The 11,692-nt window shown below is 38.0% G+C and overlaps 3 protein-coding genes across 3 annotated transcripts; 2 read left to right on the top strand and 1 right to left on the bottom strand.

Annotated features, from left to right (window-relative positions):
* Positions 1-297: 297 nt before the first annotated feature.
* Positions 298-1,762, top strand: LOC130694785 (E3 ubiquitin-protein ligase MSL2-like). The gene is made up of 4 exons (XM_057517886.2): positions 298-1,150; positions 1,215-1,293; positions 1,363-1,416; positions 1,481-1,762. The coding sequence occupies exons 1-4, from the start codon at positions 485-487 to the stop codon at positions 1,741-1,743; spliced, it is 1,062 nt and encodes a 353-aa protein (XP_057373869.1). The 5' UTR covers positions 298-484; the 3' UTR covers positions 1,744-1,762.
* Positions 1,763-2,145: 383 nt separating this feature from the next.
* LOC130694799 (cytochrome c oxidase subunit NDUFA4-like) lies at positions 2,146-2,825 on the top strand. The gene is made up of 3 exons (XM_057517908.1): positions 2,146-2,307; positions 2,485-2,631; positions 2,689-2,825. Exons 1-3 carry the CDS (start codon positions 2,266-2,268, stop codon positions 2,740-2,742), a joined length of 243 nt encoding a protein of 80 aa, XP_057373891.1. The 5' UTR covers positions 2,146-2,265; the 3' UTR covers positions 2,743-2,825.
* A 720-nt stretch (positions 2,826-3,545) lies between these two features.
* LOC130694808 (solute carrier family 35 member F2-like) lies at positions 3,546-7,167 on the bottom strand. Its single transcript, XM_059494842.1, has 10 exons — positions 6,821-7,167; positions 6,380-6,489; positions 5,921-6,286; positions 5,709-5,847; positions 5,433-5,643; positions 5,265-5,365; positions 4,777-4,986; positions 4,667-4,715; positions 4,219-4,584; positions 3,546-4,151 (listed from the first exon to the last, which is right to left on the bottom strand). The coding sequence occupies exons 1-10, from the start codon at positions 6,931-6,933 to the stop codon at positions 4,104-4,106; spliced, it is 1,713 nt and encodes a 570-aa protein (XP_059350825.1). The 5' UTR covers positions 6,934-7,167; the 3' UTR covers positions 3,546-4,103.
* Between the last annotated feature and the right edge of the window lie 4,525 nt (positions 7,168-11,692).

Genomic DNA, 11,692 nt, shown 5'->3' with positions numbered 1-11,692 from the left:
GCAGGTGTTAAACACCACGTATACGATAACAAACATCAATAGGGATAAAATCGATTTATAAGTCGATCTTTAAATTCGTCATTGATTTTCAAATATTCATAAATTTCAGTAATAGTACAATTTTTTTTCGACTTTTTAAAATAGATGCAATATTTAAAGCTTTCTATAATTTAAATCGCGAATTAGTAATACTTTTTAAACGGTTAAGTGCGCGCTTTTTTCTCCAAGTCTGTTTCTGTATCGGCTAGTTTGCGTCGACGGTTTTGTATTGTTGCAGACAGACGATCACGATTTTTGTTTTTTGTTTTTACAAACCACGATTTCAACCCTGGTTATTATTGGTAATGAACGATGGTTTTTTTTTATGTCGTTCAACGGGGATCGAGACAGTTTATTTATCAAGTCCAAGTTTAAAGAAATGATACCATAAGTAACAACAGCGTCGAAAACTATCAGGTTTTTCTACAAAAATTTTGTATTTAATATGAATGCTACGAGTTTGTATGTGTCCACCTGTAGACTTGTGATTCAAGCTAATACCGAGGAACAGTCATCATGGAATGATTTGTACAGGCTACTTCCATACTTGAGACAAGCACTCTCATGCACAGTTTGTGACTTCTTGTTGGTTGAGCCTTATAGTCCTGAAAGTTCTTGTCAACACCATGTTTGTAAATCTTGTAGAGGTAGGAAAAAAAAACTGAAGCCATCCTGTAGTTGGTGCAAGTGCTATGACAGCTACAGTGAAAATGTGCAATTGAGAATACTTCTTCAGTGTTACAAAAAGTTAAATGAATACCTTGTTGGCACATCAATTTTCCGAAAGTTAAAAGCTAATGAATCAAATGGAGGAACTAGTGGACTCTCAGAAATCATTGAAGAAGGAGCTGGGTTCAAAGATGAGTTCAATAGCTATGCTGGCCTTTCAAAATCAGCACTTAAACAACTTCCACTTCCTTGCACATTGATGCAAAACATTACTGTTAGTGTTCAAACACAAACAAACAATTCTGTTTTAATTGAAAAAAATCTTGATTCTTGTGGGGCCAATCAATCACTTACCCTCCCAGTCATTGAAACAGCACCTGTGTTGCATACAGAGGTGTCTGCTTTACCCATAGATGCAACCAGTGCACCAAAAGATGTAAAGGTAATATAGTTTGCTACAAGAATTTCTAGTTGTATTTTTTAAAAAAGCTAAATTCTTTCTTCAGCAATCAAGAAATCCTAAGCCAAAAATTAAGAGAAAAGGGTGTCGCTGCGGGAACGCAACTTCATCGCCTGGGAAACTAAGTTAGTATTAGCAGTTCGCACGATTTTCCCTTTTAAATTACGTAATTTTCAAAATAACTTTGAACATAGCGTGTTGTGGCCAGAGATGCCCGTGCTACGTGGAAGCAAAAGCCTGCACAGATTGTAATATTTACGTCTCCAGTTTTCTTCTCGTCATACGTGATACTGAATTTGCGTTTTAAAACAGGTAGGTGCCGAGGATGTAGAAATCCCCACATTCCAGGAGGGAAAAAGTTGCGTTTTTTTTTAAGTGAAGTCGGGGATTCTACTAGTAACACGTCTGAATCCTCATTAGTGGCGCAATTAGGCTTACCGCAATATGGTGTTCAACGGACTTCCATATACTCCACAAGCCCTCAAATGTCATTCGAAAAAGTTCCATCGACATTACTGGTCGATGACGAAAAATCCAATAGTGGCAGAAGTGAAACATTAGATGTTGACGTATGAATACATACATCGTTCGTCATCATTCATCATTCGTCATCATTATTTTCTCGAAACTTTGCCTTCGCAAATAGGGATAACTACAACATATTATAAAGGCATCCATACAAATTCAGAACTATGTAGGAAAAAAGCTATAAGAACAATGCTGTGAAGCAAGCATATCAAAATCATTCGATCTGGAGTTAAATACGGCATATGTTGCTAGGATCCTTTAGCTGGAGGATAGTACTCCGAAATACAATGTACTGGGCTCATCTTTATTTATTAAACAAGCCAAATCAGTAGCTGAAAACAAGAGCTGACAAATAAAAATTAAAACAGAAAACCGATACATTTTGACCGCGACATCTAGCGACGACTGCATTACGCCAGATGTCTCTTCTAGGTATCGCAGTACAACAAAAAGAATGATTGTTTGGCCGCTAAAAATATACAGCAGGCTGCTGATCATACGCCCCCATTTTGAGACCCATTTTAAGGGACTACGTGCAGTTTGTGCTATTGCTAAAAGAACCGTTCAAGATGCAAGGGCTTTCGCTGAAATCACTGAAAAAGCACCCGTCTGTGAGTATAATTAAATATGGTGTAAATATGTATAAATAGTAGCGCTTTGTCCAATGCCGAAATTTTTATTAAAATTGGTTAGTAAAATGATACTTCTAGTAGTAGACGACTAACTGATCGCATTCCAAGAGGTATGTGTTTAATCTAATGACGCGCTTTTTTGCTATTTTTGCCCAGCTCATTCCACTCTTTGTCTCCTTGGGTGCTGGGGTTGCAATGGCTACCTTTTACACTCTGCGTCTGGCAACCCAAAACCCTGATGTTACATGGGACAGGAAGAACAACCCAGAACCCTGGCAAAAATATGCTGAAAAGCAATATAAGGTAACAAACTACTCGTACTTGTTAGAAAACAGTAATGCAACTTGCCTTTATCTCTAGTTTTATTCACCTGCTGGATTCAAGCCTAGCCAGGCACCTAAATATGAGGAGTGATTTTTATCAAAGATTCCTTTGATTTATAGTCTACTTCATAATTGAATTCCTGGATAATGTTCAAATAAAAAGAATTGGTAGTATCTCTCAGTAAACTGTTGGCAATCACATAAAGGAAAACAAAATGAATATTCAGTATAGGAGTTCGTCAGCCTCACTTGCAAAATATGTAATCAAACTAACATGATGCTAGTTGCATCGCTGCAAGTACAAGGTGTTGGAGTAATTTTGCTTTGGAAGAAGCTTTGACATTATCCTTGTAAATTGGTATTCTGGAAGGTGTTTGTATAAACTTGTGAGCCAGATTACAATCTGAATGTTAAACAATAACTGTCTTTCTTTCACCTTTATGGAGTTTTGGAAACGTACCACTTCTTAATGCAGAACAATATTCACGAGAAATTCCAGGTTAGCTGGCACATTAACGCACATTCAGCGTTAGCGTTAATGTGCCAGACTGGCTGCTGTGTGACTGGCACACCACTCATTTCGACATCCTATTGCGCATCGTATATAGCACAGCAGAAGGTCGACATGTAACTGACGAAGAACGGACGAAAACGGTGGGAAAGAAACAATATCAATGCAAACGTGAAAAACACGTCGCTAAAATCCCTGCATAGTACGAAAAGCGATTTTAAATACAACGTACACATGTGATATCTTACCATATGTTATGCGAATACTTTCCATCCATTCTTAATTTGCTCCCCCTTTGAAAAAGGGTTTCCTTCAACAATTTGGGCAGTTGAGCTGTAGAAATTCGCGCATTTTTTTTTAATTATTCCCTAAAAAAGGTCTAGTTACAGAAATGGATAACAAATGTATATGGCAGCAAAAAACTTAGTGAAGACTGACTAGAACATTGACTAGAAAATCATAAGGTTAAACGAAAGCTCTCTTCAATATGCAATACGATACGAGCACAAATTAGCAGGGCAATAATTCATCCACGAGCGCTTTTCGAATTTGTGAATCTCACAGAAATATAGTAGTGAAAACTAAGAACAAATGAATTTGGAAGTCAATGTTGATTAATCACCAACAAATAGGGAAGAAATTTGAAATTGATTAGACAGGTGGAACAAGGATATGATACCGACATAAGTACCGGGAGGTTTACGAAAATGGGCAAACAAATAGACCGAGGTGGTCGTAAAAAAACCAGAATGGTCCTTACAAGTAGGCTTTTTTTTCTTTCTTTTTCTCTTTCTCTAAGTTTTTTTTTATTTATAAATGTTTTTTAGAAAAACGATTTTAGGGTTAACACGTATTTTCCCAAATTGTCATGGCAGTGGCGGAAGAGAAAATGATCATTTTATTGCGTAAGGTGGCCTCAGCATCAGTTATGTTGACTAGTGTTACAGTTGTTCATCTCCATCGTAACAGGCGCTTGGCCTCCTGTAGACCTATCGATGACAAAATAATTATTCTCATCCTTTAGATCTAAATTTAGATGCAAAAACGTTAGATTACTTGGAACGTAGCCTGTGGATTGAAAGTAACTTCTTTGTGTCCGCGTGACCTTGGAAGAGTACAGTGAGGAAGTTGTTGCATTCGGTTGGAATGCATCATTCCCGATCCTCCTAGATTTGGACTAGGTGGGAGTTTCAGTTTCACCGTCTGCGTAAAAGTACTATCTAGCGAAGGGAGGGGACGCAGCGGTTGCTGTGGAAGTGGTTGTGGACATGGTTCTCGTCCACCCAAAAGCATTCGTTCCGGGGCCGGTGTCGACTCCAACCCCGTACGCGTATTTACAGGGACTGGAGTTGAATCGCGCCCGTCGAACGATGTCGTTAACTCTTCCACCTGACTCCCATGAAGTCCTGGGTTTCTAGTAACCTGTTCGAAAGATTTTTAACAAATTATTTAAAAGGTTCGAAAAAATTCTCTGTGACAAGTGAGACAGTCAATAATAACTAACCTGGTAATATTCTTCGCTGTCTTTCACTGCAGTACCAGGACGTCTCCTTCTAAAATGTTCATTAGCGATTGGTTGGTACTAACAATAATAATTTTAAAAAACCCATGTACCTATAGGTGCCATACGTTGTCTCAGCACTATGGCAGTAAACAGGTAAGGATATAGAAGTGTGAGCGGGCATTCCAGAACGCACAACTGGCGGTGGCGGCGGCGGTGGACAACTGAGGCTTTGCATATTGAATTGCATGTCGTGGCTTGAGTTGTGTGAGCTCATATTGGTCGTTGTCGTTGTTGTTGTAATGGTACGGGGCAAAGTTAACCTAGAGTTGATCGACATGACCAATAAAAAACGATATTTATGATCTCGATTGCAGAATTAGTGAGAAGGGATCTTTTTGTTTTACTAGGTCACTTACTCTGTGGGTCACGAGTAGTCATGCGAGGTAAAGTTCCGAATTTCATGCCACGGATTTTTACAAACAATAAAATAATAAAGGGTGAGAAAAATAGCCATGCAGGGGCAATCATGCAATATTATTTGGGTTAAATCGATGAGAAAATCATAGATATTTCTTTTATGTTTATGCTTTAGATTTACCTTGGACCAAAAGTTTGTGAATAAATGGGTGCTGAACGTGAGCAGAAAATCACTACTCCAGCAACCACCAGCGCATAGGATAGCGCATACATTACATCATACTGTAAATAAAATCAGTCCAAAGTGTCAATTTAAGGACCCGAATAGAACAGAACGAATATTACTTACTTTAAACTGAAACAAAAGAACGCCGATGACAAGCGTGTAGAAATCCGCAGTGAGAAGAGATAAATTGACGGCCATTGCACTTGTTATTTTCATAACGGTCGGTGTTATAGTGTAGTAGGTAAACAAGGTAAGAGTAAAAGCTGCCAGTAGCACGATGACTCGCCATTCCGACCAATCAATACTAGCAACTTGTTCATGTTCCAAAGCAGCTCTAGTGAAAGTATTTTTTTTGTAATTTAAATAATATTTCATATGATAAAAAAGCAACAGACTTACAATTGCACCCCATTAATTACACTACCAAAGAGACCAATCATGGCCAAAAATTCAACGCAATCGATTGTCTTGACAACATACTCCTCAGCTATTGTTATGATTCCATACAACAGTGCTCCACCTATACACATCAAGTCACCTAATAAAATCAAAAGTAATTAAATTGTCAATTAGTCTTGTCAATTTAAAAAAACAAATAATGACAACTTTACCAATTAATCTGTCTTTTGCTGTTTCATTATTTTCATCTGGAATTGCCCAGACAAGACAAAATATTCCTACCAAACAGACTTTCACTCCAATTACATGAATGATTTGATATCTGACTTTCAAAACAGTTCTGCTAAGCACCAGAACTGCAGGGATTGCAAAGCAGTCTAGTAGTTGAGCACTTCTTAAGGTAGTGTACTGATATGCATGTACAACTAAATAGTTTGCTTCGACATCAGCTATTGCAAGAAAGAAATACTTCAATCCCCTTTTTCGCAACACACTCAGCAGTCCACCTTCTCCTGGGCGGCACGCCAAAGTTGTGGTGAACACCAAACATAGCAAGACATAGTTGAGGAAGCACTGGGCTGTAAATGGGGAAATTTGTTAAATGTTGATACAGAATCTTGTGTGTAAATGTGCTGACAGTAACCACATTGTTTACAAATCTATCTAATTACCAGTGGGAGCAGCAACTCCATAATTTGCATAGAGTAACTGGCTTATAACAGCGCTTGTGCACAGGAGAACTGAGAGAAATTGTCCAAGAAATATTGACCTCCATACTTCCCTATAGAAATAATAATTCATGGTTAATTATTGTTGTTCACCACTTAAGTAAATTCAGCAACATCCAAGAAATATTTTTTATTTACTTCTTCTCATGACATTCAGAGAAAAAAGCTTTTCTGAAGGTGAAGAAAATGTAATTAACAATATTTAAAAAAAACAGTAACTTAAGAAGGACTAATTCTTACACGTCTTTGGAATATGTAGTGATAAAAATAAATGGCCAACCGAATCACAAAAAAGCGTGTTTATGTTGGAAGTTTTGACATGCAAACAAACGCTACATCCTGTATGGATCAAGATTAATGAAACTAATCAAATCAATCAATTACCATCGATTTAGTTCGGAAAAATATTTTTCACAGCGCAAACCAAAACTGTCGGAAGGTAAAGGATTTGGAATCTGATTTCTCACAGCCATCTTTTGGCTGCACACAGCTGCCATTTCACGATTTGAGAACCCGCACCGGCGACCGACAAGGATGCTAGAGGGTTGGCGGCCGTGGGTGCGCAGAATGGGGCCGGTTACAATACACACGAATTGATCGATTGCAGGGTCAATACAACTTCGCTCATGCTGACGATGGCTTCTTCTAGGTTTTAACTTTATACTATGTAAAGCATTAACCGTTTCATTGCGGAAAACGTTGTTCTCTCATAGGTTCCCTCATCATTGAAGTGCATAAGCCTAACCAGAATATCCCCGATGCTCAAAACGATTCAGCTGTCCGAAATTATGCTCAACATTGATACAACGAAAGTGGTACCTATAGCTAGGTGCGGGGCATGAACAATTTCGACACCGTCGTTGCTGTAAAACGCTCAGTTGCTCACGGCTGTGCAAACTGAACGCCAGGAGGCGCGAAAGGGCCCTGCGCAAATCAAAATGCGTCGCACAATTTTTATACACACGCTTTCTGTGTGCGTAGAACTTTCACCGTCAACCTTAAAAAAAAATCCATAGAAACCGGGAAAAGGCGGAATAGGGTGTTTGACAAATTGAAAACCAACAATTAATATTACTTTCGCCCACACCATTTTCTACTTGCGTAACAAATCTTCTACCAAATATTGTTCTGAAGAAGGCTTGCCATGAAAAAAAAAAAAGGTATACGAACCTGAAACCAGGATTGACTGCATTATCATAGGGCAGTAAATATTAACGAAGTATTTTACTGGTCGTTGGATCAACAACGTGTGTGGTACTATGTCCGTTCGTCGTTCTAAAACAACAATTTCCAAGTTACAAAACAGTACTCACCTAAGTCTGAGAGAAGGGAACGCATGAAAAAGACTTTCCGCAATCAGTTTTAATTCCAGCAAACACTCCTTTCCCTTTTTTTCGACTGAAAAAACCGAAAAAAACCTGCCTTTTCCTTATTGCTGTGGGCTTTGCGACGTCTTTGATAGGATTTCCATTCTTTTTTCAATCTAATTTCTCTTCAGCAAATTCATTCAGTGTCGCTGATACGCTTGTAGTTGCCTAAATAAAAAAGACCAAACATTTGGCAGATCAGGTTTGTCCAATTCTTAAAGTGTCTAACAAGCAGTTGGGGGGATACTATCAAGAAAAGGTATCCAAATGATCTAAGTTGTTTGCTCCTGGACGAAATATTCCAGATTTCTAACCGTAACTTACGTAAATCGGCAAGAATAGCTTATCAACGGCTTATGGGATGATGGATCACTTTGCAGATTAGACAACGACGTCGATACATCAACTGACTAGACATTTCTTTTTTTTTTTATCAAATTCATTTTTGATTATGTTTTTCACAAGCCATCTTTATACCGAATCACACAGCAACACGGTGGATTTAGCTAATTTGGTATTCATTCGGAACAAGGATTTCATCTAATTGATCTGAAAAGGTAAAGGAATGATTAAATTGTTTCCGACCACTGAAAATCTAACACAATAGCCTACATTACAGATATAAGTAACTTGATCAGCTTCACATTTTAATATGACAAAATGAAATCTGAAGTTTGTTCCTAATCGAAACTTCAGCCAGATAAACGCAACAAACAGGGTTGCAACTGCACTCCAAAAACGAATGAAACCAGAACAATTGTTACTTAAACACTACAGGGGAAAACATGGAAGGTCAACTCATTTTTTCCTTGACCCAGTCAAACTTTGATATTGGTTGCCATCGTCTCATTCGTGGATGATAACCCCATTTAGATCCTGTTGTCGCATTGTGTACTACATTAGCTGACGTCGTGGTTGCGATAAAAAGAAAAAAAGAGAAAGAGTGTGATCGGTGTGCAATAGGCTATACGCTAAGTTTCATTTGTCCGTCACGTGAACGATTTCAATCACGAAGTCACGATAAGCTCAAGGCTTCCATAATACAAGCAAAATCATCAGCCTATGGTTTGTAACAACTACAGGATGTTCGAATTCACGAATATTTTACGAAAAGGGCCGTACATTTTAAAACGATAACGAATTGAAAAAACAATCAGATTGTACGGCAAGAAGTATTTGAAATGCTGACGGGACATTTTGACGGATACCAACGGAATGGAGTAATAATTTTTCTAAACATGGCTGTACGCTTACACTGCCACGAAGCAGTGAAATGGCTGTTAGTAATGAAACACTAGAAGCTCTGAGCGTTGCAATTCAACAGGTGAAGGCTAGTGAAGGTTTTTATTAGAGCAATAACTGCCAAGTCATGATGATATTTGGCAGCACGCATTGCGGTTGACTGAATTATCAAGATACAAAATAATTTCCTTCAGCCATAATTTAAACCAGTTGCAATCAAATTAACTCTTGTAAATGTATCACTAGAAAGTTTTGTTAGCGAAAAAGGGACAGATGGGTGACCATTGGTGGATCATTTTTGTTTGCCGCTACATGTACGTCTCGACTGCTTTCGACTCCAATGGATGTAAATAAAATGAAAAACGTTAGTTTATGTGAAATATTTTTCAATTAATCACCAAATCACGTCTATACGGTATACCTTATATAAGACCAGGAATGAAAGTGAAAGCTTTTTCGGCCTCTACATTTGTACGTTTTCTTTTATTTTTATTTGTTTGCTTCGAATCTACGACTGTATGGCACACATAGCTAAGGTCCTATAACGGTTCGTGTGCGCGAGTCGATGACCGTCAACAGAAATCACCAACCGTATAAAGCTATTCTTGCGATTACCCAGCATATACAACATAATTTTGGTCTTTTTGAATATCATGGAAATGAAAAAAAAAAAACGAAAAAAAACAACAACATGTGAAAACCTCCATATAGTCGAGCGCACGTAACAGAAAACGTACACCCGACATACTTTACGGTTTAATTGTTTTTCAGTCCAAGTTTCATAGGCCATATCAACCAATCATTTTGATTGGCACATTTGCTTTCGGTGCGATGTGTTATTACAATTCTCTTATCGTTTCGATCATCCAGTCCAAAGTGATACTAGTTAAATTTCTTCCTGGTTCCAAAGATCGTAGGCAAAGTGCACAGTTAAAGATATTACGAAAAATGAGTCGCTTATGCTCAGTAAAAAAACAAGAATGGCTTCCCAACCTAGCATAAAAGTTTCATTTCTCCGTCCCAAAATTAGACTGTTTGCAAAATTTAAGTCTAGTAGAGAATATCGTCTATAAACTGTTTCATCTGTTTCACTTTTTCTTGAGTTGGCCTCGACTTATTACACGGATCAGCGTCTTGTTGAGTTGCTATTTAGAAACTTAAGTTTCTCAAAAGACAAGGCTGTTTGAGAAAGAAAGGCCATGTATGGTTTCTCTTGCTGAGATTTGCTTATTTACGTTTCTCTCTCTCTTTAATGAAAACAAGTACGAACCGAAGAGTTTCAAGGCTAATCGCATTTTATAACATGACATACTATAATGTTCCCTGTACTTGGACCAATTTTTCGATCCATAACGTAACAGTGGCCATCCGCACCCAATCGCTAAATCGAATTTTACAGAGACATCCGCGAACGAAACCAAATTCTGGTTTTCCTTGTTTGTTTTTGTTTTGTATGTGGTCAAATATGACAATACTAAGTCATTTTAAAGAATCAAAATTTACGAGCTGCGAAACAAAGTTTTTTTGTTTTTGCTTGAGCTAAATGGGGCACTTGGCAGTCGTTGTTGAGCATTTAAAAGACGTGAATTGGCACATTCTAATTTTAGAAACATGAATACGCGTTCAAGAGGCCTCTTGCAAAAATCAAAGGTTCCATTATCGAGAGCTACATTAAAGAAAATTCTCATTATTAGAGAAACCACGAAAACTAGAAAACCGCGAAAAACCTTAGTACTCGTGTTTGAGTCTCGGTCTAGTGAACATCTAGCCACACCAGTTAAACCTCAAACGAAGAGAATGCATACAATCTTGTGGAATCCTTATATCGGGCCTAACACGCTGCGTGTTTGTATAGGGAGAGACGATGGCAAATGGAAAAGGATTTATGTAAATTCGTAGGATCATTTCGCGACTAGGACACAGTATAGCTCGAGGGAAAGAATTTGGGAATGACTCTACATTTAGACTAGAGAGAACGGGAAAGAGACTTCATTGATGGCTACCAGTGAAAATGGCTAGACGATTGTGGCATTCGGCTATGTGAAAGTTGGCTACGGATCTATGCGTGATGTATATGCACTCTACCAGCACCATTCATGGGACCCCTCATACTCTGGCGAGAGTGAAAGTTCTCTCCTTTTTTTTGTCTTGTTTGTTCTTCTTTGTTGACGTCTCTTACCTGACTAGATTCTCATTATACATATCAAGGTCTGTGAATCTCTTATTGTTTAAATTCTTTTAGCCAAGGATTCGTTACTTATAGTCAAAGTTCTAAAACAGTAAGCTCATGTTATTGTTTGACGGTAATAGCCATAAGGTATGGCGAAAGAAAACTAATTTACAATTTTCAGAATTCAAATTTGAAATTCACAGAACAAAGATACGGACAATGTTGTTAACTGAAATTTTGCTTCATTTCCTCTTTTCGTAAGCCCTTTTCGTAAACATCGGCTATTTTGGGACTTGCACAACACTTTCCGAGAGGAAACATCGCGTAAACAGTGTCGGCCACATAATCTAAGGAAAGTGTCGATTTGTTCTTACCCAAATCCAGAAGCTGTGCATGCAACCGATATGTGCTTTTAATTCCATAGCCAGTTACTTTCAAATTCGAGACCTGGAAATTCCACACAATGACAATTATGTT

This window comes from Daphnia carinata, chromosome 4, assembly GCF_022539665.2.
Source record: "Daphnia carinata strain CSIRO-1 chromosome 4, CSIRO_AGI_Dcar_HiC_V3, whole genome shotgun sequence".
Taxonomy (NCBI): Eukaryota; Metazoa; Arthropoda; class Branchiopoda; order Diplostraca; family Daphniidae; genus Daphnia; species Daphnia carinata.
The sequence above is the reverse complement of the archived record's forward strand: the minus strand, read 5'-3'. Positions and strand labels throughout refer to the sequence as shown.